Source organism: Sylvia atricapilla, chromosome 2 (assembly GCF_009819655.1).
Source record: "Sylvia atricapilla isolate bSylAtr1 chromosome 2, bSylAtr1.pri, whole genome shotgun sequence".
NCBI lineage: Eukaryota > Metazoa > Chordata > Aves > Passeriformes > Sylviidae > Sylvia > Sylvia atricapilla.
In genome coordinates, this window is record NC_089141.1 from 26,087,931 (window position 1) to 26,115,006 (window position 27,076).

The 27,076-nt window shown below is 42.3% G+C and overlaps 2 protein-coding genes across 2 annotated transcripts; both read left to right on the plus strand.

Moving 5' to 3' along the window:
- Window positions 1–537: 537 nt before the first annotated feature.
- On the plus strand, window positions 538–1,485 carry LOC136373897 (taste receptor type 2 member 40-like). Its single transcript, XM_066338938.1, has one exon. The coding sequence runs from the start codon at window positions 553–555 to the stop codon at window positions 1,483–1,485; it is 933 nt and encodes a 310-aa protein (XP_066195035.1). The 5' UTR covers window positions 538–552.
- Window positions 1,486–8,973: 7,488 nt separating this feature from the next.
- LOC136373553 (antigen WC1.1-like) lies at window positions 8,974–25,636 on the plus strand. Its single transcript, XM_066338476.1, has 17 exons — window positions 8,974–9,043; window positions 12,619–12,933; window positions 14,434–14,742; window positions 16,291–16,605; window positions 17,399–17,710; window positions 18,006–18,323; window positions 19,034–19,348; window positions 20,013–20,327; window positions 21,093–21,155; window positions 21,246–21,560; window positions 21,741–21,776; window positions 22,080–22,217; window positions 22,521–22,626; window positions 23,184–23,251; window positions 24,221–24,390; window positions 24,790–24,817; window positions 25,515–25,636. The coding sequence occupies exons 1-17, from the start codon at window positions 8,974–8,976 to the stop codon at window positions 25,634–25,636; spliced, it is 3,315 nt and encodes a 1,104-aa protein (XP_066194573.1).
- The last annotated feature ends 1,440 nt before the right edge of the window (window positions 25,637–27,076 follow it).

Sequence of the window (27,076 nt, forward strand, 5' to 3'; positions counted from 1 at the left end):
GCTAAGTATAATGGTTAAAAATATCCATATACAAAAAGAAAAGTGTGAAAATATTCCTTGCATCAGCAATTTGAACATACCTGAGAAGAAAATGCCATGGCAAGTATTGCCATAAACTCAGAAGCCGTAACACTGCAAGACAGGGAGAGATTAGGGTATCAGGTATAAAAAACAAATCTAGGGATGTAAAGCAGGACATCAGACAATGCAGTGCAAGCCCACATTTGAAAACACCACAGTTCACCTCCTCCATAACTCTTCCAGTGCAAATCGCTTCACCATTGCAATGCAAACCCTTTGGCCAAACTGAAAACACTGTATTGAATCTTTATCCAATTTGCATGCTTAGACAAATTAGCTGAGACAGCAGCCATCAATACAACATGCAAAACAGCAGAAATATTAAATGACATTAGGATACTTCTGCCCCTGAGATAAATAGGTGAGCATTGCCCACAACAGCTCCTTTGGATTGGCAGTGCCTGGCAAATCTGAGGCTTTCAGGTGCCCTGGTGAAGCTGACTAATAACTCTGAGATCTTCGGTTACGATTATGACAACTTTTGCTCTTGTTTGTCTATCAATTGCAATAATTGAATCCATGGCAGGAATTCTAGCAAATGGAATTATCTTGGCTGCCTGTTCAATGAGCTGCACTGAGAGCAAAGCACGGCCCCCATATGATATGATCATGATCTCACTGACTTCATCTAAAATTACATTACAATGCTGGATTATACTGGATTTATTCTTAACTATATTTTGTGATCCCTCCTATTTTGAAGAAAATATATTTGGAGTTATCAAGACAGTTTATTTGGTTCTGAACTACTCCAGCCTCTGGTTTGGAGCCTGGCTTAGTGTCTTCTATTGCATCAAGGTTGCCACTTTTACACAGGCTTTCTTCATCTGGCTGAAGCAAAGAATTGCCAGGCTGGTGCCCTGGATGCTGCTCACATCATTGCTCTGCTCCGTCACAGCTGCAATTCCCTTCGCCTGGCATGTCTACGGGGTGCGCAACAACTTCACTGCTCCATCATCCATGACAAACTCTTCAGCAATGACAGCCACAATCAAAGACAGTTTGGGTGTATTAATTCTTCTGTCTAATGCTGGTATTGGTTTTCCTGTAATACTGTCTGTTGTTTCAAGTATCCTGCTGATTCGATCTCTGTGGATACACACCAGACGGATGCAAAACAATGCAGGTGACTTCAGGGATCCCACGTTAGAGGCCCACATCAGTGCCATCAAGTCTGTCTGTTCCTTACTTATCTTTTATGTTACATATTTTATAGCTTTCAATTTTCTTTTATACATTTTTTTTCTACGTTTTAGCATCGAAAAATCCTTATGTATAGCTGTAATCGCTGCCTGTCCTACAGGACACACAATGGTTTTAATTTGGAGCAATCCAAAATTCAGAGAGCTGTCAGCCAGGATTTTGCAACACATTAAATGTCCTGTCAGAAATGTGTCCATGTAAAAGATCGTGATTTAGCCTGAACTTTCTAGTTTAGTTCCAGATGTACTAATTTGAAACCATAAGAGTTATAAAGTAATAGGAGCAAAAATGGGTAGATTAGATCACTAATCTGGAATTATGAAGGAGGCAGAAATTATCTCCTATTTACTCTTCTTTCTTTGAAAATCACAGTTTGTCTACGATAGCAGAAAAACTAGGCCAAGACTCAGACCCAAATGTAATCTCTCTTGAAATGCTCAAAGTTACTAATTCATGACACAAACAGATCACGCCTCTCTGATCACAAGCATGTTCATATATGATTTGGGAATATGATGCTTGAATGCTGTTTCTCGTTACTACAAGCTCCTAATATGGATACTAGGAACTCCCAATAATATGGGAATACGGGAATATCTTACTGATCATTTTTGACTAGTTTTGAATTGTAGAATAATATTTGTTGACTCTAAAGGTGTCTATAAAATTCTGGTATGGTTCAGCAAAAAATGAAGCCTTTTGAGCTTCCTTGCTCTTGCTGAAGTAGTGACCAGTGTCTGTGTTCCCAGTGAAATGATGCATAGGATGACTTGTTAAAATCCGGTGATTAGAGCTACTAGGAAAAGTCTCACTACATTCTTGAAACACTAAGACTGGAGCTTCAGAATCCTTTTCAGCTACAGTGGGATTTTATTTACTTTTAAAGTGACTGTCACAGAAACATACTTTACTTGATCCTTATGTTCACTAAGCCCATCCTGATTCAATGTGTCTGGTTTGGGTGTTGTCAATCTGTATGAAGCAATGTACCTGTAACTGACCTGAGTCTGTGCCTCAAGAATTGTATTTTTAAACTTTTAAAAAATACCAAGTCAAAGGATATCTTGTGTTGGAGTCTTCCTTCCCCTCGTGACAGAAACTGTGCCACAGGTGCCAGCAGTATCCTCCATGAACACTTTTTATGCCACTGAACAGACATGCAGAAAATTCAGCACATGGCTGAATGACAGCCTGACATGCCACTGCCAACATCAGGCATTGTCACCATGCTGCTTCCCAGCTCAGCACCATCAGACACCCGTGTTGGGAGGGTTGGTCCATCCTCTGCCCTTCCCTGCTCTCCCCTCACTGGCCCTCAGGAGCAAACCTCCGAGCTCTGTGGCCACACCAACCAGCAAAACACATCAGCTGTGCTCAGCCCACAATCCCTGTGTGCTGTCCTGCTCCTGCCTGAGCTCTGAGGCACACGGCTGCTCAGCAGGGACACCCTGAACAGCTGCTCTCACACAGTTTGGTTGATGTTCCATTATTCTACATTCCTCATGCACACGAGGATCCAAAGCGGTCCCTGTGCTGTTTTCCTGCCTCTTGACGTACATCTCCCCTCCAAAGCTCTCTTTCCACAGAATTAAATCAAGTAGTTACCAGTTCATTAGCATTTGGAAATCTAAGCGGGAAAGGTGACCAAAAAGTTGGATGGCACCTCACAGGGCCAGTCTCCTGGGAGACTTCTCTGTCTGCGACTGACCAGCTCATTAACTGTTGTCATATGGATAATAATATCTTTACTATGCATTTTATATGCAGTCTACTAAAATCCCTGTATTCTACTGGATAAATTATAATATAAGTTTGATACGGGTTTGTGCTGGGCAAGAAAATAACGACTCCTTTATTAGTAGGAAATTGACAGTTACTGTGATTAGAATCCTCTGAAGACATGCATCTTGTCTGAGAGTTGGCATTTTCTCTTTTCTCCCTTCATTTTGTAATCCAGAGGTGGTTTGGTTCCCTCCACCTTTAACCTACCAGTTTTCCACTTGAGGAAGGTCTGAAAGTCATAGAATCAGACCCTTCCAAAACATCTGCAAGGACAGATTTAATTCAACTCTGCTACAGTGAATCAAATCATGAAAGAAACAAAATTCAAAGCTCATCCTGCTCTGACACTGCCAGAAGGACATCATGCAAACCATGTTTTCTTGTACCACTTTTCATTGAGCACTCAGGAAAAAGCTCAGAAGATTTTCTAAGAAACTGCTCACATGTACCATAATTTGAAAAAAATTATGAGCCAGAATTTGAAAACAATTCCTTTTCCTTTAAAAGCACTTTTCTGTATTACTGTAATTTAATGATGAAAAAAGTCATCAGTGAGCAATTCAAAGGTAGACAGCAGTTCCCATTTTTTTTCTAAAGTGCAGTCTTTTCCAAGTAACAAACCAGTAATTTGATTAGTCTTTAGCTCAAGGCAAGAGATGCAAATATCCACATGAGAAATGACTACAGGATCCATCTCTGATTTGCATTCCCATAAGCACAGCTGGAATTTTCATAATGAAAATTCTGGAAGACATATGATGGGCTCTGCTTTCAATGCCTATCAGAACATAATTTAAGAATTGGGAGCTCATGTATGATTGGCAACTGGGCACATTATATGATGGCCCTTTATTTGCTCTTCATGTGCATATTAAAATGAAAGGCATGAATGGAACACTTAACTGGATAGTGTCTTACACCAAAATACACATTTATTAAACAGTTTCTTCACCAAAATTCCTTTTTTTCTTTTGTCTCGGAGGGGCTTAGTTTGTTGAAATATGGAAATGCAAGTGTTGTTACTCTTGCCTTCAGGTTGCAAGAGTCTTACACAAGCCAAATTTTGTTGTCTATTCAGGCCAATTCACTGAGCTCTTTTTGCACCTTTTACTTAAGCAGTGAAATCTCTTAGAACAGTATCTTTCTTTTATGAAGGGATGTTAAAATTATGATACCTGCCCTTAGTTTTTGAATTATTTGCATCTATCCTATGCAATGGCATGGAACACTACATAGGCTCAGAGTTGAAAAATGAAAATTCTGTTATCTTCAAGTAGTTGCACACATATGTAAATATGTGTTGAATTAATCTAAAATACAGGAGGGGCAGAAACTTCAGTTCAGCTATGACAGCATATATGTATTTGTGAAAGCCCAGGGGCAGTAAACATCAAAAAAGGAGCAGTTTCTCAAAAAATGAGGGAAATTTCTGCTTAAGGGGTTGTCACCAAATCACTGTTTGTTTTTACCACAGTCACAGAAAGAGTGTATCTACAAGCATATATTACACTCATGGATTCCCACATCACTTATTTTACAGGGAAAAAATGTCCTCATTATTCAGTTTTATGAAAGTTGAGATTGCTTTAAAAAATCACTAGCAAGAATATCAGTAAAAATCAGATTTAATACAGCACAACAAATTTCATTGACAAGATTCACTCTACTACTTACTCGATGGTTAAGGCACACCAAGTGTAAAAAAGCAACAAACAATTAAATTTGTTAACTCTTCATCTAATGGGTCATAAGATCAAAATATAGTTTATTCTGAAATTGAATAACAACTTATCTTTTCTTACAATTTAAATCAGTCTCCCTGAAAATAGATTTTGTCAAATATTAACATTTTTCTAGAGTCTACTTTCTTCAAGTAATACTCTTGGGGAAAAATTTCTGTCTGACCCTTCTCCTAAACTATTCGGGCTCACAAGACAGTAAATATATAACTATTTTTTGGAATGTGCTGACAAATACATTCATAAACATAACACAAAGGTTTATACCCCTCCAGATAACTTCATTTCAGATATCTCTTTAAACTCATTGTCAGTTTGAGATACAGAGATTAATCCTTCTCAAAGCTAAAGTTTATCTTAACCACAAGATACATCTCATTTATCTGAAACTCAAAATCCCTCCAGCACAGCCCGAGCAAGGAAGAAAGTGGTTTCCTTCCTAACTGCTTGTTTTCCTTCAGGCAGCCTCATCTTTACCTGAGCACTCGGTGTATTACCTTCATCTCTTAACTCCATCTATGTTTTGTTGAAAGATAACAGGGGTTCAAAGGCACATGTGCTTACACAGCCCCAAAACCAGTTTTGGAGCAGCCTATATTGACTTCAGGCCACAGGACATGCATTTGGGTGTGCTTATCTTTCTCACTTTCACAGGTGTATGGGACTGACAGTCGTAAGACCTGGAGGAAGCCTTCAGAAACGTGTACAAAAGGGTTCATACTCTGAATGGAAACAATCAGGTAAGAGTGGCTTATCTCTTAGTTATCTTGTGGTGAGTGATGTACTTTGAAATTCTGTGTTATAATGTGCAGCAGTAAAGGTATAAATTTCCCACAGGTTCAAAAGAACTGTGTTCAGAGGGACTGGAAGTAAAGATTACCACTGCGAGCTGAAATCATGGGACAGGACAGTGTCCTGTGGAACACATGATGGCTTTTGGATCAAGTCTGGGGCTGCATTTCTGTCATAAACACCCACATGGGATGAATTTGCATGAATAAGCAGGGCCAGTGTGTGATACCAGAAACCAATCAAAGAAAGGATGGGTAGGTGCTGAGAGGCAAGTGAAACTCTCCTAAGAATATATAAGGTCAGGAGATTCTCAGTCCTGTGGATTCACAAGAACAGAAAACCTCAGAACATCAAGATTCTCAAGTCTCTCAAGGCCACAAGCACGTTGCGATACCAGGTAACAGTCACTGAGTGTCTGTGTGAGGCAATAACTGAGCATAATGTGTGAATTGTTACCTGCCATTAATAATAACAGTCTGATTCTACTAATAGTCTAACTAGTAAGAAGTGATCTAATAAATATTAATTGTGATCTTTTTCTCTCCTGACTTGAGTACCAACCAGGCAATTTCAGAAATTTACTCATGAAACCATCAGGTCCTCCCTTGACTCTCTAGGACTAGTACAGGCTCATTAATGATTGCCTATCTGAGCCCCATCTGTACCTCACTGACCAATAAATATTCCACTAATCCTGCTCATTGTCCCTTCACTGACCTGCCTACTTTGCATTGTGTTGATGACAGTATAGGGAAGTCTGAGATGTTGCATACCCTCAGGGCAGAATTGGTTGCCAAGTGCCAGATTAAAATGCTCTATAGTCACTATGGAGTAAGACCCTTCTGTCTGACCTACAGGAATCTTCTCTTGTATCTGCAGCAAAAGGATGATTTATTCAGAGGGTGTGTTGTGGTAATTTCTGAACAATGGAGAAGGGATTTAAGGGGACCATTGGAGTCATCAAATCCACACTTGTGTTAACTGAATGAAACACACCCAATAGTTCCTTTCAGTGATTATGACCTTGGTCATTACTGCAGAAGTTTTCTGCCACCATTTTTACTCAGAGCTAATTCCAGGGCCTTATTTTTCCTCACTGTTAGAAACCTCCTTGTGACATCTAGTCTTAAATGTCTGCATAACAACCTCATGCTTTTCTTTACATTATATAGTCCTTGTTCCAGTTAGTGTTAACCTGTCTCAAAATACTTAGAAGCAAAGGTTTGTTTTGTTATGTTAGTTTTGAAATGTCTTCATTACCCTTTGACCATAAAATGGACTTTGAATTCACTTGATCATCCCTGAAGATATTCTTTGGATTGTTCCAACTCTAGCACACCATTTTGGTAAGCAAAGTACTGTTGTTCAGTTTCTCAAGCAAAATATCTCAGAGTTGTTCTGCTGTTTCTTGCTTGATTTTCCCAGAATCATAGCACCATTTTGCAAGTCCAACCATTAACCTAACAATAAACATAAGGGCCTATGGCCCGAAGTGCCTCATCTGTGTATCTTTGAAATAAATCTGTGGATGGAAACTCAACCACTTCCCTGGGGAGTCTGTCCCAGTGCTTGACAACCCTGTCAGTGAATAATTTTTTCCCAATATCTCACCTGAGCCTCCTGTAGCACAATATGAGCTAATTTTCTTTCATGCTGTCTCTTCTAACATCCGTGGACACTGGCGTGTACCTGGCTGCATGGACACAGTTCCCATAACAGAGGCTCTGATCATCAAGGGCCTGTATGCTGAGAAACAGATCTTACTCTAAGGCTTCTTGAAATGATTTAAAACATCAGTGAGGATTCAGTTGGTGGACACCAATCAGCAGAGACTAGTGCTAAGTGAAACCACTGAACCTCAGTATAGGAACCAACATGATAATGGATACCACACCTATCTCTCATTAGCACATCTGTGGTGAGATTTTCCCCACCTTGACCACATTTCCAATGGAGTAGCAGTGACTTTCTAGTTTTCAGAGGTTTGTATCAGGTAGCAGAAGAAGGATGCTCTGCAAGGGAAGGTCAGCCAGGAACTGAAGCTGAGAGCAAACCAGGCATGAAGCAAAATCCTCACAAGGGTTGCAGTCCCATAGTACCCGAACAAAAAACTTCCAGAATAGGTCAGCAACAGCAGCAAGGTTAAGCCAGTAGTGCAGGCTATCCAGACAAAACCAAGATCAAGCCATAAAGTCAAGTCAGCAGATCAGGGTCAGGTATCAGCAAAGTTCATGGCCAGACCCCAGCCTGGCTGTCCTGTAACTCCAGCATAGACCATAGGCAAGTGTCTGAGCTCCTGAGCAAAGAATAGGCAGCTTCCAGCCACACTCTCTGCTTTTCCTGTCAGCTCTTTCTGCAGCAGTCTAACCCAAGGCTATCCTGCTGCACACTTACATAGAACTTGAACAATCAAAGCCGAGTGAGAAGGGGAAGAGGTTGCAAAGATTGGTGTTCTAAGGACCCAACAGCATGGATGTTACTGAACTTGGGATTCTGAATAAAGAACAGATAGATGCCATCAGACAAAAGGAGGATGCTGTCAGTGTCATAAAGAGGAATGTGTGTTTAGACTGGTGTAAACAGCATTCTGCAACTTGTTCCAGTTGTCATAATGAGTCAAGTAGCCACTGTTTAATTAACAGCAGCTTTTGTTTCCCTGAAGTTGCCATTCTAGAGCGAATGCGAGAGGGGGTAGAACTACCAGCAGTGGTCACCCGAAACAAAAAGAAACTCAGCAGAGGAAACAGGAAGGCCTGTAATTCGAATCCTAAGGAAGATATTTTTTAAGACCTTCTGCCCAAAAGGTTTGACCAAATAAAGAAGCCTTAAGCCTGCCACCAAGACAGAGAGGATATAATTTTTTACTCACCGAACCACCTCTAGTGATAAACACCATTTCTGTTGATTGGAGTACAATTTCTTCCAATGAGACAGATAAGCTACAAATTAAAGGAATTTTCTTTGCCTTTTTTTCTTCTGAAGTGATTCATAAATGACCAGTGTCCTGCACTTTCATACTCCATTGTCAGGTGAGAAATAACCACTTTACATACTGCTCTGCCAGTACCACCAGCGTTGGTCCCACAGTAAAACAATCCCGATGATGACATCAGATACACCGTCATCCCTCATATAAGGTCACAAGTACCCTTTTTGAATTTTATTGGAGGTTTTGGCTCCTTCAGATTGGAGATTAATCTGCTGATAACGTCTAAAAAGGCGAATAATATTTCTATTGGTTCCTTCAGGTAACTCATGCTAGCACGTGAATCTATATATTTCCTTCTTTGTAGTCATTTGTGAGACACAGGAATGCCCAGCCAGAGCTTTATCGACACAGTGCCTTGAGAATGAATTTCATCCATCTGTGGTCAGGATGGTAACAAAAGGACATCTTTCTGCTCCAGTGCTGTGGTTGATTTTCCTCTCCATTCAGGTCTCCCTAGGTAAGTACATACTTTATTTTGCATAAGGCAAAGAAATAAAAAAAAAAAAAAAAGTATACAAATTTAATATAACCAACCTCTACAGTGACAAAAAGGTGTTTAAGTATGTTTCTGTCTTTGATTTAATCTCTTCGGTAATCCTCAGATAATGAAGGGCAAGCCTTTTGTAAAAGTGTTGTATTTTACTCAGGTATCAGTGACTGGTCATTGTCATAAGAATTCAAGTCCAAATTTTGTTAACCATTTAGCTGTACTAAAAACCATCTGGGTATTCTTACTACTGTCTTATTTCTCCTGTTGAGCTCTTTGTAGACAGAATTAATAATTCCAGGTCTTTGTTCAACACCAGTTAAAATGACATAGCTTACCCTGTGTGTCCAGTGGAGTTTGGGTAACACAACATCTCCTCAGTTGTTCCTGTATATCTATCTGAAGCTTATCACTTTTTGTCTCTCTGCTCTTCTGAAACTATGTCTACATGCTTGATGCTGGTGATGGGAGATAGATTTTGGAAACCTCATCTTTTTATCTCTACACATGGAGATGACATTACGGCACTGTGGTGGTGGTCGCATCCCCGTATGATGAGAGCAGGACTTCACGGTTGATGTTTTGCTATAGCTTGGCCCTTGTCTTGAAGGTCCTCACCGGTTGTGTGGATGCAGTCAGAGGTCACATGGCAGGGAACAGAAGGCACTCTTGACATACATTTTCATAATATGAAACATTTTTTATTTTGTAATGGTGTTTTAGTGTCAAGTGACCTGTACTGCAGAAATAAGAGCGAGTTTTCTGCCAGCTCCTTGTTAATATTCAGGGAACAGTAACAGACTGACTGGAAGATGCAGACAAGAGTAGCTTTACAATGACACCATCATCAGGATCTACCACCTTCATCTCTGCTCTGGCAGCACTTGCACTCTCCATGCTGCTACAGGAGTTCTGATGTTTACCCAGACACAGAGCACTGTGTAGAGCAGTGCAGGAGTCACTACTCTCCAGGAGTGAGCTGGCAATCTGCCCCTGAGGACTGTGCTATGCATGTGACTTTCTTACTCAGGAGACTTGAGGAGAGAGGATATTTTGCAGAAAAAAAATAGGTTTTGGAAGCTACCAGTTGCCAGTCACTTGAATAACCTTTTTTGTTTGTTTGTTTCCAATTTTAAATGATAGGCAGGAAATTGTGAGGAAATCCAGCAGTATTAGCAAAGAGGTGAAGCCTGTGCCTGTGTATGAGAGGTGATCATGTGTCAAAGCCACATTGCCCGTGTCTGATGAAGCAGTTACAGACCACATGAAGATGGAGGCAAAATGCCTTCCAGTTGACTACTGCTAACAGTTTAGTCTGCAATAAGAAATGAAGCAGTGGTTGGTTCTGGAAAGAGATGGCTGCATTAGCACCAGCTCAGTGGGTTAAGACTGACACATTTGCAGTGAGTAGAGAGAAAAATTAGATTTGTTTCCAAATGTGAAGAAAAATTAAATATTCTCATTTCATAATGTCAGATGACAGCAGAATGTGTGATAAGAGAGGGAACACCTCTCTCTTTTGAGGAAGAGAGGGAAGGTGATATTTTACATAAAGGATCGTTTGAAAAAAATCTTACAGGAAAACCCAAGGCTCTTAATGCAAATTATCTTTTGTCGCTTATCAAACAACATAATTGATAGGAGAATATCTTCCTGGGCTGTTTGCAAGATTTGCACAGTTGCACTTCTTTCCATCCACATCAGTGCCCGGTGCTGGGTTTGGATGAGTACTGCAGGTTTCTCTTGGCATCTGGTCACTGTGGCTGTGAGTGCAGATCAACAGGGCCCATGGCCAGGCATGGCTGTGCCAGAGTGGAACACAGAGGCACCTCCCTCATAGCACAGGCAGAAAAAGAGAAGTTCCAGGTCTGTGCTTAAATGGTGGGGAAGGCCAAGGCCATTAAGGATCCTTAGTGCACTCAGGACATTGATTGGATCAAACCTGTCCTGTAAATGTTTGCTGTAATATGCCACTGTGTGTCAAGCCTTGAAACAGTAAAAATCTGTGACCAAAGTTATTAGGCTTCTTATTGCGACTGTCCTCCTCCTTTAGCTATGTGGTCAATCTGAATAATCCCCCAGGCCCAAAAGAAGTAGCCAGCCCTCTTTGGGGATTTACCTGTTCTGTAACATGCTGAAATGCAAACCTGATCAAACTGAAGACAAAAGTCAGATGTAGTGGCCAACCTCTTGTTTTCTTTGCACATTTAGCTTATAGTTTGTCCTTAACCTCGGAATACAACAGCACTGCATGTGGTTTTCTACCACTTGATTTTCCACTCATTTCATGAGTATCCTGTTTCATGCTTCCAACAGCAGTGACTTTGATCCAGCTGGTAGTGAGGCTAAATTTTAGTCCAAACAGTCACACATATGAAATATTCACATATAAAGACATACCCACACACACCACAGCTGTGCATGGCTGCCCACAGACAGAAATATGCGATGTGTGACGCATGTGACACAAACATAAACAGCACCAGTGGCCTTCCAGTGATCTATCTGAACTTCCGTAAGGCCTTTGATATGGTCACACGTAACAGCCTTGTCATTAAATTGGACATATGGATGAATTTGATGGATGGACTATTCAATGAATAAGGAATTGGCTGGATGGATGCATCCAAGGAGTTACAGTCTCAATGTCCAAACAGAGATCAATAACAAATGGTGTCCCTCAGGGGATGGGAACTGTTCAAAATCTTTATTATTGACATTGGGATTGAGTTCACTCTTGGCAAGTTTCCAGAGGACACCAAGCTCCATGGTGCAGCCATTGAGGGGAGGAATGCTACCCAGAGGGATGCTGACAGGCTTCAAAACTGAGCCTCACCCCAAGAAGTTCAACGAGGCCAAGTGCAAGGTGGTGTATGTGGCTTAGGACAACCATGAGGACCAGCATAGCCTGGAGAATGCATGGCTTGAGAGCAGCCCCATGGAGAAGGACTTGGGGATACTGGTGTGGAAAAATTGGACATGAGCTGGCAATGTGCCCTTGCAGCCCAGAAAGCCAACTTTGAGCTGAGTCTTCAGGTAGATCCCCTGACCTTACCACCTCTCCAGTAGCTGGCCTGGCCCCTCTGGTAGCCAATTCCTCCAGTTACCTCACTCCCAAAGAGACACGCAAAGACTTGGCTTCCAGGCCAATTAACTCACAGGATAATGAAGCTTGATATACTGTAGCAATCACACTCTGACAGGCAGTCACTTCACCCACTCTAGTTGCCAGTGTTTATTGTGGCAGGCTTTGTGAATCACAAAGAAGGGACATTGCTCAGCATTTCCCAGCCCTGATAAGTCAGTAAAAGAGAAAGTTTGCCTGTCATTAAATAATTTACATTTTAGCAGTGCAGTTAGCTCAAACTTGTGAATACAGACATAGCTCCTTGCAAAAAAATGCTCTTTAAGTTGGACTATTTGGAAAGGTGAACCAAGTAAGTCTGATATAAGAGTAAATTAAGAGTAATGATGATCTCATTAACACCTGCAATAGATAACCATGATTAAGCTCTCTCCTTTCTATAACCTTGCTCTGTTTAAAGGCACTGATGAATTGAGGCTGTCAAATGGAACTGGCCCCTGCTCTGGAAGAGTGGAAGTAAAACATGAGGAGCAGTGGGGAACTGTGTGTGATGGTGACTGGACCATAAAGGATGCCGAGGTTGTCTGTAAGCAGCTACAGTGTGGATTTGCTGTTAAAGCCCTTAATCGAGCTCCTTTTGGAGAAGGAACTGGACCAACATGGTTGTACCGAGTTGACTGCCATGGTGATGAACCTGCTCTCTGGAACTGCACACATACTGGATGGGGTGCTTTTACCTGCCCCCATTACTTTGATATTGGAGTGATCTGCTCAGGTAGGAAGTGATCCAACTCGGTATAATAGAAAAAAGATACAAGCCTGGGATCAAACTTTGTCCTATTTGGATAAAGCAAAGTACTCCCTCTACTTATCCAAAGCAAGTTGCTCCAGCATTAAGTCGTCTGCTGACTGTGAGTGCAAGCTGACTTTGCCTGGGCACAGCAGTGACATAGAATGAGCATATTAAATGACAGAGAGCAGAAAAAAACCTCCACTATTTGTTTCTACCACAGCTCTCCCAAGGAATAGGAGAGCAGTACTGAACTTGTCTTTGACTGGAAATGGGGGCTAAAAAAGCAGGTGTAGGTAGAGAAGCAAGAAAATGCAGTGTTAAGTCATACAGCTGCCCTTCTTCTCCAGATCTTCAGGTAAGCTAAGACAGGACAGTCTGAAATGGCAAAAAAAAGTCCAATATCTGTATGGCTGCTTCCTGTGCAATATGTGCATGGTTTTACTCTTTGGAAAAAGAACCACTGCAAAACATTTTTCCTTCCCAGCTTCAGGACTTTGCATTTGTCCTTTTGCTATTTTTTGTAAGGTTCCTGTCAGCCCATTAGTCTAGCCTGTCTAAATGTCTCTGAATGCCAGCTCTGCCCTCGTGGTTATCTCCCCACCACCCCAAAATCATAAGAGTGTACTCCATCATCATCTCCATGAAGAGAAGGCACTGAGCAGAATAGGCCGCTGGGAAGACCCAACAAGTGATATTTCACTTGCTGACAGTCTTCAGGTAGAGTGCAACTCACTAATGACTGAGCCTGACCATTCAATCAGCTGATTAACCATGTTGTCCTTCTGGCCAGACAGTAACATCCTAGTTCTTGGATATAAGAATATTGTGCAAGACAGTGTTAATGGCAGTGCTAAATGTGAGGTAAATGACATGTGCTGCTGTCCCCTCATTCATAAATCCATTTTTATCAGAGAAAGCAATACAGTCCCACAGGCACAATACACACTTGATAAAACCATGCTAACTCTTCCCATTCATCTCCTTGTGCTCACAAATTAGTTCCTTGAAGTCTCGCTCCGTATTTTTTTCAAGTACCAAAGTGGGGCTGCTCAGCCCGTAGATCTCCAGACTGCCTCTTTGCAATTTCTGAAACTGGGTGCAACATTTCCTCTTTCCTCTTCCTGGGTTGCTTCACCTTCCTGTTTACTGAAATAACGAAGTCTCAAGGACAAACACTAATAGATGATTATTTGTCTCTTTATCTATTTGGAGATTACTATTTCTCAGTCATTGGCAGATGTTCAAAGCTTCCTTCCTTCTTTCCCAAAGATTTAGCATTTTCAAATACTGAGAAATAAGCAATCCAATACACCTTTTTTTTTCTCAGTGCTACACAAGAATTGCTCCAGTCACAATTCAAAAGTGTTAGTAGTCCTCAGAGAAGTGAAATGTGTCTTGCCCATTAAGGTACTGGAGCTACGAAAATAGGTCAGTGCAACCAACCCTTGATGCTGGATTTATTGCTTTTTGGGTTTTTTGCAGGCTTCTCTGATCTGCGTCTGACTGGAGGAGACACTTCCTGCTCAGGACATCTGAAAGTAAAGAAAGAAGAAATTTGGGCAACTGTCTGTTTCTCACACATTGATTTCAAAACTGCCTCTGTTATATGTAATGAGTTAGAGTGTGGCCAGGCCGTGGATACCTTGAGAGGAACTCACTTTGGAGACAGACATGAACTGATGTGGCAAGAAGAGTTTCACTGTGTAGGGGATGAGACTCACCTTGCAGACTGCCCCAGGAAAATACACCAGACTAACACATGCTCTCATGATGCCATTGTTGTGTGTTCAGGTGAGACTTCGGACTGATGGACATAATTCACCCATGTCCTATATGCCTTCTTCCTGTCTACCCACAGTTCAGAGCATCTGTACACTTCTGTGGCCCTCAGGATCCTTGGATGCTTCCCCTACCATGCCTTGAGCCATTCAAGGAGGACCAGAAAATAACAGAGAGCAGCCCTACAGTGTCTCATTCACTCTACTGAGAGTCTGCATCTAACATGGGCTGTTCTAATCCCTTCACTACCACACAGAGATCTCAAAAGGGCTGTTACTTCTTTTATGCTGTTAGAAACATGCACTCAACAATCCTAAGAATGCTCTACACATCATTCTTTTATAATTAAAAGGAAAAATGGACAGAGCAGACAAGCAGGAATATTGAGACATTAGTTTATTTCCTGTGGTGCCAATGTGTATGTTAATCCCTGGCAGTTCAGTTAATTATAAAACTGGAAGAGGTACCCTATCTCCAAAAGGTTGAAGGAGGCACAAGTTACAAATATAAGTTACAAAAAAAAAAAACAAAAAAAAAAAAAAAAAGAAAGAAAAAAAGAGTTGCTATAGGCCTAGATAACATTCATTGTGACTGGGAGGCAACATTATTTAAGAAGTCCATACAGTCATGGCTCTGAATACAGCTATGTATTGCCACCCACAAGATTAGGCCTAACAAATACAACTTTTTCCTGAGGCCACAGCTCTAAAAGGGTAAACTAAACCTGGGGCAGAGTGCTGGCAACAGTCTGATACAAAACAAGCCTGGAAAAAGGGAGTTTTGGAGTTCATGTCCATTTCCTGCCCAAAGGGCTTCAGTCTGTTTCAAGGCTGCCTTGGACACTGACCAGTGGCAGCCAAATACCTCAGGTAAGGCATCTAATGGGCCTTGGCTCCTGCCTCTATCATCCAAGAGTCTTAGCTCAGAGCTGAAATCCTGGGCCCATTTGGGGTACAATGCAAGGACAGGGTAAGGGTAGAAAGTAACAGTGTGAGAAGACAGAGGGACTGCATGGGGCTGGCAGTAGGACTCCACAGTGCCATCCAAGCTTCCTTAATTTACTGTCAGTATGCTGATGGTTGTGGCCTGTGGTGTTCATGAGGAGCCCTGCTCTGGGGCATGGATGAAAGCTGAGGATTCACCACTGCAGTTTCTGCTTATCAGGAAATGTGACATGATCAGCTACTGGGAGAGAGAGAGATACCAGTTGCTCTTACTCCGAGTTCCTCACATGCGAGGCAGTGCTAAAACTGCCTCTGCAGCACAAGATGTTGTCAGGTAGCAGCAGTATTGTGAGGGGAGGAGAGAGAAGAGCAAAGAGGAGACACTGAACTTAAAGAGTCAAAAGACTTCTAGTCATACAGTGAGGGCTACAACATGGACAATAGAGTTTTTTTCAGAGCTGGTTTATTAAAGCATCGTGTTTTAAGATGCTTTCTAGTAACCTGACTCATAAAAAAGTGCTAGTTTCTTGCAGATAGAGATAGCTCTCTTACAGTTTTCAGTGCAATAGCACAAAACCCCAAAAGTAACTGCTAAGCTCCTTTATTCTTTCTGCAGGCTATGGTGGGTACAGGCTGGCAAATGGCAGTACCACATGTTCAGGGAGAGTAGAGCTTCTCCATGGAGGCACATGGGGAACCCTGTGTGACTACCTGTGGGATTTACCAGCTGCCAATATCCTCTGCCAGCAGCTGGACTGTGGAGTTGCACTACTGATACCAAGTGGACAGTCCTTTGGGGAAGGAAATGGATCTGTCTGGAATGGCACATTCAGCTGCCAGAAGAATGGATCACTCCTGAGAGACTGTCCCGTGCGTGCTCTAAGTCAGGATGAATGCCCTGCTGGAAAGGAGGCCCGTGTGGAATGTTCAGGTGAGCAGTGGAAAGGTCAAAGAAGAGAACTGAAAAACTTCTTCCTTGAGGAAAAATATGGACTCAAAATTCACAGGGCATTTGTGTAGTCAGGCTCTGTCTTTTGACTGCTGCAACAGGAGTCGAGGCTGCACTTCAACTGTACCACAAGGCTGCTCCCTCTGAAATTCTCCTAGTGTCAGGTAACAGCAAGAGCAGGGCTGCTGCAAAAGCCAGGAGGAGCTGGGCACAGAGGTTGAGCACAGCACAGCCAGAGTCCTTGCCACCAAGACATAATCCTTAGTAAGGTCTATGAGCAGTCTCAGACAAGTCAAAGCAAACCAAGAGATGCAGGGTCTGGCTGAAGAGAACAGCCAGGCACAGCATGAGACAAATCTAGAGATGGTTACATCTGTCTTGTACTTGAGGCAGGACTGAATTCCTGGTCCAGGTTTAAGTGAGGACTTGGACCAGCAGTTGAAGGATGAAGAGCTGTAGCCCTTCGGTGATATTGGTCTGAAAAATTAAGGTCTACTGGTTGACCCAAAGCCCCAAAACCCAATGCCCTGATTTTAAAAATTGCAAATGGGACCTGATTCTGAGTTCTAGTCATTCTTCTCAGTAAAATAGGCTGGACTGAAGTCTAGTTGAACGAGCATGGGAGTTTCTAGTTATGAGTATGGCCCAGTTACTACTGTAATTTTTACTACTGAATGATAAGAAAAACCCATTCCCATTTCCCAGTCACTTCCACGTCCTGCCTATGAACAGTTGCAAATGTAACACTCCAATATCCCCTTTCTTTTACATTCAGGGTGTCCAGGGGGCAGGTTGGTAAATGGCACCACATGCTCTGGCATTGTGGAGATCCGCCATGGAGACACGTGGGGAAGACTCTGCCACTCCCACTGGAATTTCCAAGCTGCCAGTGTTCTCTGCCATCAGCTGAACTGTGGCTATGCAAAATCAATCCAGATGGAAGGTGGTTTTGTGGATGGAAATGGGCCTATATGGAGAGATGCTTTTCACTGTGAAGGGACAGAATCCTGCCTGTGGGATTGCGCCCAAGTGACTTTGGGCAATCCAACCTGTTTAGCCAAAGAAGCGGCCACTGTAACTTGCTCAGGTAAGTCAGGAGTGGCCTTTTATGGGTGGTGCAACTTGAGACCAAAGCAATGCTGGTGATCTCACTGACAGGATCTAGTCTTTGAGGTGGGAAAGCCTTTCTCACTTCCCAATGCAGGCCCTTGTGTGCACAAAAGCAAACAAAGCCTTAATAGGGGCAGTCTCCTCAATCAGTGGTGAGAATTAATATTTTACCAGCACAGAAATTTGTCTTCCATAGCTTTCCTGCAATTATTTCAACTGCAGTGAGCTAAGTAGATGTTACTCAATATATTTCCCAACTCTCTTGAGCCCAGGTCCTGCTGAATCCCTCAGACTCTCAGGGGGTGAGAGCCGCTGTGATGGGCGAGTTGAGATCTTCCTCCACAGTGTGTGGAGCAGAGTCCTGGATGACAACTGGGACATTAAGGACGCCCATGTGGTGTGCAGACAGCTGCAGTGTGGAACTGCTGAGAAAGCCTATTACCTCCCAAAGTCTGAGCGAGGCATGGGTCTTGTTGGCCTAAGGAGTGTCCAGTGTTCTGGAAATGAGACCCAGCTGATGCTCTGCAACACCTCCCATCAAGAGACAGCGCCAACGGGAGTTTCTGAAGATGTTGGTGTGATTTGTTCAGGTGAGTCACTGTGTGAAAGGTACAGAATTTCCTAGGGTTTATTCACCCCACATTGCACATTGTGCTGTGGTGCCACAGATCTTAAGCTGGCATGAGTCTGAGCTTGATGATAGTTAAGGAAGCAAGTGTAATTTACATAATGCTTTCTTCATCTGAATTTTTTACAGAATTATCTTTCAGAGTCAAGAGCTATTCTTCAAGAACCATTAGAACACAGAAGCCATAAGAACACTAATTTGGCTATATTGCCAAGCATTGTCACTGCCACTTGAGAACTAAATAGCTTTTATTTTGTGACATTTCTATATTTATAGATATTTTTAGCTATTCCACAGAATATTACAACTGTTTCTACTCTTCTCTGATTTTGTAACCCATCTGTAAAAGGAAGAGTGTCTGTCTCTAACTAAATGAGTATAGACAGAAAACAGGTTGTCTGGCCTTCTAAGGTAAGGTGACCTCTGCTTATACTTAGTATGACGAGACACTTCCTCCTGGCAGTATCTCACAGGAGTTATTCAAACATTCACCTGGTGCAGGACCTTCATGCAGTTTTAGCCTCACAGGACTTCTGCCCAAGCAACCATAGCAGGAGAACTGGGATACAACAAGAACATGATGTCTTAAAAGTGCTTTAAAAATATTGCCATTATGCTGACCTGTGCATTATCGTTGTGTTGCATGTTGACAGCTGGATTTTCTTCCTACAGGCAGCAGACTGATGAAGCTGGCGAATGGAACAAACCGCTGCGCTGGGAGAGTAGAGCTCTATCATCATGGCACCTGGGGCACCATCTGTGATGATAACTGGGATCTATCAGATGCCAATGTTGTTTGCAAACAGCTTGGATGTGGGCATGCCATCGAGGCATTTGTCTCTGCTTATTATGGAGAAGGGTCAGGGCAGATCTGGCTGGATGAAGTGAATTGCACTGGGGATGAATCTGATCTCTGGGCATGTCCCTCTAGGCCGTGGGGCCAGCACAACTGCCAACACAAAGAGGATGCTGGAGTCCTGTGTTCAGGTGTGTTTGGAAAACTCTTTTCTGAGCCTGTGGGTTCAAACAGGAGGGTTGTATAAGAGGGAAGTTGAGAATAGTGGGGACTTGCTTGGACAGCCTCTTCCTGTCTTGATGTCAAGCACAGTTGATCAGCACATCTTCTTGGTCCTACCAAGATGTAAAGGATCTACAGAAGCCCGTGTTATGCACCAACACACACACACACACACAAAAGTCTGTGGTATGGTAGGATATTTGGGGGTTAATTTGAGGAGTTTGTAAATATTTCCACAGCAAAGGGGCTGTGTGCTCGTTAGAGTTACAGCTGGCTCTGAAACGAGTGGGGACAACCCACTGTGCATCAGCATCAGACAGTCCAAGTGGCTTATGGTGGCTCTGCTCACGCATATTTAAGACAGAATGGCAGCAGCAAGAGAGAGGAGAAATGAAAGAGAAGTGGAAAAAAATCACTGATGACCCCTGAAGGGAGTGCAGCCTGGTAGGGCCCATGTTGGAGCCAGTACAAACCCTAAAAGGACTGCAGCCTCTGGAGCATCCATGCTCCACAACACAGGTAGAACCAACACAGGTAGTTAGCCCTGTAAAAAAGTGTTACTACACAGGCAGGAAAGCAACATATCACAAGAAGTTTGCGGCACCAATTCCATTTTTATGTCTTCCCTTCCAGATTTCCTGGCTCTGAGGCTGGTGAATGGCAACGACTGTGCCGGACGTGTGGAAGTTTTCTACAACGGGACGTGGGGCAGCGTTTGTTCCAACAGCATGTCCCAGCGCACCACAGCAACCATATGCAAACACCTGGGCTGTGGAGATGGAGGAGGAATAGAGATGGACTTCAAATACGGCAGAGGGTCTGGGCCCACGTGGCTGGACCACATTGAGTGCACTGAGCAGCACAGCTCACTCTGGCAGTGTCAGTCTGACCCCTGGCATCCTCAGTCGTGCAATAACCGAGCTGAAGAGACCCACATTACTTGCGCTGGTAATCAGAAATGCATTTCTATACAGCCAGACATGTACATTGATCAATGGATGCACATATGGACATCACAGTAATTACTTTGTGTTCAGTTGTTACCTGGTGTATATTATTTCTAGTTTCATGAAAATAGCAGCAACATTTTTATTTGTTTATATCATTGACTTAAATGAGTGAATTAAAATTATGAGTTTATCACAGAGTGCTGTGGCCCAGTGAAGTCCTAAGGAATTCCCTAAAAGGATCATGCCATTGCATATTTTGTAATGCAAAAATCTATGATACACAGTCAGTCTGTGAGATCTGAGTTAGGATGAGACTTCTCAAAAGGTCTAGAGCCAAGTCTGTGTTTTTACATGTAAGGAGGCATATCAGTGTAGGCACATAGCCATGGACAAGTGTACAAATCACTTTGGTTCTAAAGGTCTATTTCTAATGCCTACCCTTATGACAATATTTCACACCTATGGGTGTCAATATCTGTATTTATATATATATATATATATATATATTCACTATAATAGAAATTAATTGTACATGACATTCAGATATCCTGAAAGAGACTGCAGCTGCCTCATGAGAAGAAGGGAGGCATAAACATCAGGAAGAATATTACTCACAGCAACAGCAATCCACCAAGAACTAAACAGGCCATACACATTTTTCAGGAAATAATTAACCTGACGGTTAATTTTTAGGTATTTTATACTCCCTCAATTTTTTTCAGAGAATGCTTAAATTATTTGCTTCATTATTTTAATTCTGCAGGAAGAAAGAAGGCAACATCTCCAGCTGCATTTGCTGAATGTCCAAACTCTACAAGTTGTTCAGGTACCTCCACCTCTATCTTTTTCCTTATTGATCCCTTGGATTGGACCTTCCTGCTGTTTCAGTAAAACAGAAGGTTTCTGTGTTTTGCAGACAGGGAGAAGTTACGAGTCATGGGAGGAGAGGATGAATGTTCAGGCAGAGTGGAGATGTGGCACCAAGGCTCCTGGGGAACCATCTGTGATGACGCCTGGGACACAGCAGATGCCAATGTTGTATGCAGGCAGCTGGGCTGTGGATCGGCTGTGTCTGCTCTGAGTGAAGCTGCCTTTGGGGAAGGGACTGGTCCCATCTGGTTGGAGAAGGTGCACTGTAAAGGAACAGAGCTGTCTCTTTGGGACTGTCCTGCCAAGCCTTTGTTTGGCAGAAGCTGTGATCATAAGGAAGATGCTGCTGTGAATTGCTCTGGTTAGTGACTGGTCCTTTATTACACAGGTCTGGGAAGGAGGTGGGTGGGGCCAGCTGTACTTCCCAGTGACTAGCCCTTTCATAATTTTGACTGCAAAAACATCACAAATTATATGAAGATAGTCTCCCTATTTTTCACACTTGCCTCTTCCTTAATCTGGACTCACCTTCCTTTTGCAGGTGTGACAGAAACAACAGCATCACCCACGAGAGCAGGTAAATTCTTTCTCCCTCTTTTCTTTCTCCCATCAAATGACAATTTAATGTCCCTGATACTTAGCAGATAAAGCAGCAGTTTATTTCAGCTCATCAGCAACCAATTCCCATAGCCTTTCATAAAGTGTCACCACTTAGTGTCACCACCCTGAGCTGCTGAATTTTATCTGCTTGAGCAGGACCCGTAACAGAGCAGCAGATGCCCTGCCTCGCCCTGCTAGCATGGGCACAGCAAGGGGCTGCAGACGAGGGGCTCTTTGGCACACGTGATTCTTTACCTGTTTCCTCTTCGTTTCCATTCAGACCGTCCCCGCCGCCCTGCCACAGGCAGTACAAGATTTTCAGTACCTGTCATCCTCTGCATTATCCTGGGGACCCTCCTCTGCCTGGTCCTTGCCGTCCTTGCTGGGCAGATCCGACATGCCAGGGCACAGCAGAGAGGTGGGTCTCTGAGGACTGGTATGAAATGCCTCCTTTACATGGCCCCAAATGTTTGGTTGACAGTGGGGATGGCAGTGAGGATGGGTGACTGAGATGAATGGCATCTATTGCCACCCTGAAATTGTTCACTTACTTTCTGGCGGCGAAAGAGCCCTGAGGTGCTTATCCTCCATCAGCACCTCTTGGTGTCTTTCTAGGTACCAACCAGACCATGTAGACCCCTGTAAGACACTTCTCCTTTTCATGACTCCAGCCTGACTATAAGCAGAGACTGTGAATGTGATCATTACCTTTTACTTTCAGGCTCCAAACTATCCTATGACCCCTTCTCCGAGGCTGTCTACGAAGAGATTGATTATAACCTGATGAGGGAAAAGCAGGGTGTGACTTTTCTCTCAGGTCTGTATGTGTGTCCTGCTTTTCTCAAGGGAAAACTCCTCCTTTCTGATACTCCAATCAGGTACTTTGCAGCTCCCAAATCTACTGGGAAATTTAAAATTCCTGGATTTGAGAAGTTTCTGCCAAGTGGACTCTGTCACTTCCTCTCCTAGGGACAGTTTGTTTTGTGCAGTCCTCACTGCAGCCACAGACCATGGATCGGTATAGGTCAAACAAACAAACAAACAAAAGCCTTTTGCTGCAATTATTTAAAGCAGAGACAAATAAAGGAAAAATCTGCATCTCCCTCACAGACCTCCCTGTAGGTTTCCTCCCATGGATTGCTTTTCTCCCTTTGTGGCTTGCTTCCCCCATGATCCACAAGAGGTGTTATGGTGCCTGAGGGATTCTTGTTTTTTCCACAGTAAGCCTTGCAGAAGTAATACTGACTGCCAAAGAATATGCTGGGCTTGGATGCTATTATTGTAGCCTGCTCTTTTTCTCACAGTGCAGTCTTAGCACTTAAGGAGAGTTTAATCTGATATCATGCTTTTTCTTACTCATTTGACTAGATTCTTATCCAGAGAGCTCAAAACCAAAGAAACAGTTTTATAGAGAGGACAGTGACGAAGAAAATGGTCCTAGAGCAACTCAAGGTAATGTGAGAAAGGGTTTGTACAAAGAAAGAGATCCCAAATCAGGGTAACTTTTAATATCCAAAGCATTATGAGTGATTAAAACTTTCATTGCATGTCCTAATGATGTTTCTTTGTGATCCAAAATCCTCTGTGTAATTCTTTTGGAAGAAGAGTGTCATACAATCTCAAAACTAGCAGATACAAGAGCAAGTTTTCTCTTCCATATGAGAAATTCAAAATAAATGTTTGCTGGTAGTTCTGCACACACTTCACAGGATCTGTCATGTGAATCAGTCATGTGACTAATTAATTCAGTCACATGAATCCAACAATGTGACAACTGCTTAAATCTGAGCTGATCAGGGGATCTTAATCCAAGTGATCTGAAGAAAATACAGATTCCTAGCTGTGGGGTTTGCCTGGGGAGTACATTTGGTTTGTTAGTTGTTCTTCTTATATAACTTGAAATAGGCGAGGGAGAGCAAGTGTTTGGAGAACTGCATTTTCCTAGAGCTGATCAAAAAGCTCTGTTAACTATTGTCTGGTGTCCAAGAGATCAACTGCCAAAGGCACAAGCAGTTTTGGACCTCAGCTGAACATATCCCAGACTCTGCAATGTGTCTTTATTTTCTACTGCTTTTCTTATATTAAGGACATTTTTTGAGTTAAAAACAAACAAAAAGCTTTTACTTACTTGCTTTGAAGTGCTTATAGAGAAGACAATTATTCTAAATAATTTCTCTTTCTCTTATTCAGATTGAATATTGACTTCTAGGTAAAAAGTGAAACAGGAGTGCTTTGATTTACTTTTATGTTTATACATGTATTATTGGTAAACATATGTGTATACAATAAAACTGTGCACACTGACATACACTGAGGGATGAATTCCAATTAACGTACATATATATCAGTATTACAGCCCTGTGCTGCTGGATCATCAGCTACTGCTTTCCCTAGTGGAACTTAATAATTGTACTCTTCCAGAGACCTCTCCACTGCCTGAAAATGCCCTGGAAGATGGTTATGATGATGTGACAGATGCTCCTGGACCTAGAGATGCTTCTCTTTCTGGGAAGAATGAACAGGAAATCATTGGGATCCCTGGAGAAAGCAACACAAAGAAGGACTCATGGACAGGTGAGGCTAGGAGAGCAGTGCTGTTCTGTTCTTACAGCCAGCTAATCTATACCTGTGCCCTGCTTTCCTTACATCCATAAAATTCCTGCCTGTGGCCAACCCAACCTAAGTTTCCACTGCCGTGAATTAAAATTGTTACTTCTTATTAGAATGACCGCAGGGACAGAAGGTTGCAGTCATTGTTGTAACAGCCTTTTAAGTACTTGAAGACTGGTAACAGTTTGTTCACATACCTGTCCCCAGTACTCTTTTGTATTTTGTTTCTCTAGACAGACACAACCTATATTAGTCAACTTTGTACTTAGGCCTGGTAGACTACACCCTGCTCACGATGTGACTCCACTCAGTCTGTGTCAGTAGGTCTCTATCTTTCAAAAATTGTTTCAAACCCAAAACTTTACGGTTTTTCTTTACAGCATGGTACTGAGATCTTACTAGTGCCAGGTAGAGCAGAAGGACCACCTCTTATTTTTTACAGCAAGTCCTTCTGTTTATGGATGCTAGTGTGATACTTCCCTTTTTTTCCAACAATATGACAGGCTTGAGAGGGCTCAATGTCTGATGCAGCTTCAAATCGTGCTTTGTAAAATACTACATATCATTACACATGGATTTTTAAAATTACACAATTGACTGTTTCTCCCTTCTTCTGTAGTCTGTTAAGTGTCCTTATTACATCTCATTTTATGTCCATGGAGGGTGGGTTCAGCTAGGTTTTTAACCTGGCACTAAATTTTGTCAGGCCCATATAATTCAGTAAGAATTGACAATAAATATTTAAGGCAGACTTCCTGAACTCTCCTTTTTGGAGTAGTGATAAATATTTCTGGCCTATTTGAGACATGGAAAAATAATCAAAACATAGGACTCAAAGTAACTGGAGAGTCATTAGAGATTTTTTTTTTTTTTTAGAGCCCATGAATATATTCCTTTTAACATTGTGTATAAAGCTTGATCCTTGGATATGTATGTACATAGCAGAAGGCAGAGTGACCTAAGCATTACTCAGGTATTTCGCAGTCACTCCTATCTAAGGTTCTAGTTTCTGGAGGGGACAACAGGCAACTGCACAACCACACAGATTTATTATGTACAGGATGTGCATTTCTCTATCTCAGTGTTCTTCCCTTCATGTTTTCAGACTGGACTCCCAGAAACAGGACCTATGAGGCTGAGAGATCCTCATCCCCTGCTCTTGAAGATACAGGCTATGACGACATTGAAGAGCTTGGGACAGTGCTAGAGACTGCTGAGCTGTACTGACTTCTTTTGGAAATACACCACTGTTCATAAAATGCTAATCCTGTACTAGCAGAACCAGAACAACCTGCATTTAGGATTAGTTTGCATAAGTTTGGATTATTTCCAGAGAAGAGATTCCATACGTAAAAGATAAACAAGCATAGCTGTTAAGAAAACCTTTCAAATTTCTCTTATAATTTCTTGTCACTAAGACTTAGGGGACACTTTTTGCTTTTACTTTTAAATACCTTCATTTTTTTTTTTTTTTTTTTTTTTACTGAGTTAATATTTTAATTATAGTATTTTCTTATTAGAAACTGTCCAAAGATCTCAAATTTATACTTTTCCTCCCAGATATATGGGGACAGCTTCTGGGAATTGTTTGGAATGAAGACTGAACTGCAGGAAAATCATCAAAATTCTGTTTCAGCCAAGTCTTTGAGAAAGGAATTCTTGCTGATCGCTTCTGCAGCAACATCAACAAGATCCGACAGGTGTGCTGCAGCCATGCTGTGAGGCACAGGAGGAGGGAAACACATACACCCATGGGATTTACCTGCATCACGCAATCTACTTTTCCTGGCTCACTAACAAGAAAACTGGGAAAGTAGAAAGTTTTTGCAAGGAATAGGAAAAGGCAGCAGAAACCAATAGGGGCACTAAATTCTATGCCAGAAAAAAAGTGTAAGCCATTTATTCCTGTCAGAACTATCTACACAGGACAGAACTTCTCCTCTCCAGGTGCACCAGGCAATGACCAGGAAGAAGGAATCCCTGGGGACTCAGAGGTGGCAACAACTGATGTCACAGGCATGATCCAGTTGAGCTGAGTGCTCCCCAGGTGACTGGAGTATATAATCCTCAATGTGACTAAGTGGAGTGATAATTGAGAATGTGTTAAAATTTGTAGCCAAACTCTTACAGCATTCTGCCTGCACCTGAATGGGATCTGCACAAGGAAATTTTTAGGATAATTGGAATAATTGGATTAAAGTAATGTTAACCACACAAGATTAATAAAAGATATGAAATGGCTTAACTGTGGGATCTATCAGGCAAAGTTTCTCTTCTAAGGGATGAAAACAGATACATACAGGATGAAATCCAAGAGACTCAGGCTACAGCTGAGCTCATTATAAAACCATCTTTCAAACTTTTGAAAAAAAAAAAACAAAAACAGGTTCCTTTTTTGAAAAAAGGCAGTTGTTTGTGACTGGGGTTACAGGCAGCAGTGCTTGTTGCAGCCTGTGTAGCCAGCTGTGTCGGAGTCACCTCTGTGTGTACAATACTTGTCTCTCTGGGACACACACAGCCTGAAACAGCTCTTGGAAAAGCAAGTCACATCCGTAGGCTCCAGCGGCCTGAAGAGAGGAACTCACAGACCCCAGAGGATGCCTGAGGTAGTGACTAATTGCAACTCCTTGAAGTCACGCTCTGCAGTATTTTTGACCCCTTGAGAAA

Coding starts and splice junctions, on each gene's coding strand:
- LOC136373897 (XM_066338938.1), top strand. CDS start 553: ATGACAACTTTTGCTCTTGTTTGTCTATCAATTGCAATAATTGAATCC.
- LOC136373553 (XM_066338476.1), top strand. CDS start 8,974: ATGGTAACAAAAGGACATCTTTCTGCTCCAGTGCTGTGGTTGATTTTC. Junction 16,606..17,398: donor GGCCCGTGTGGAATGTTCAG/GTGAGCAGTGGA, acceptor TTTTACATTCAG/GGTGTCCAGGGGGCAGGTTG. Junction 19,349..20,012: donor TGCTGGAGTCCTGTGTTCAG/GTGTGTTTGGAA, acceptor CTTCCCTTCCAG/ATTTCCTGGCTCTGAGGCTG.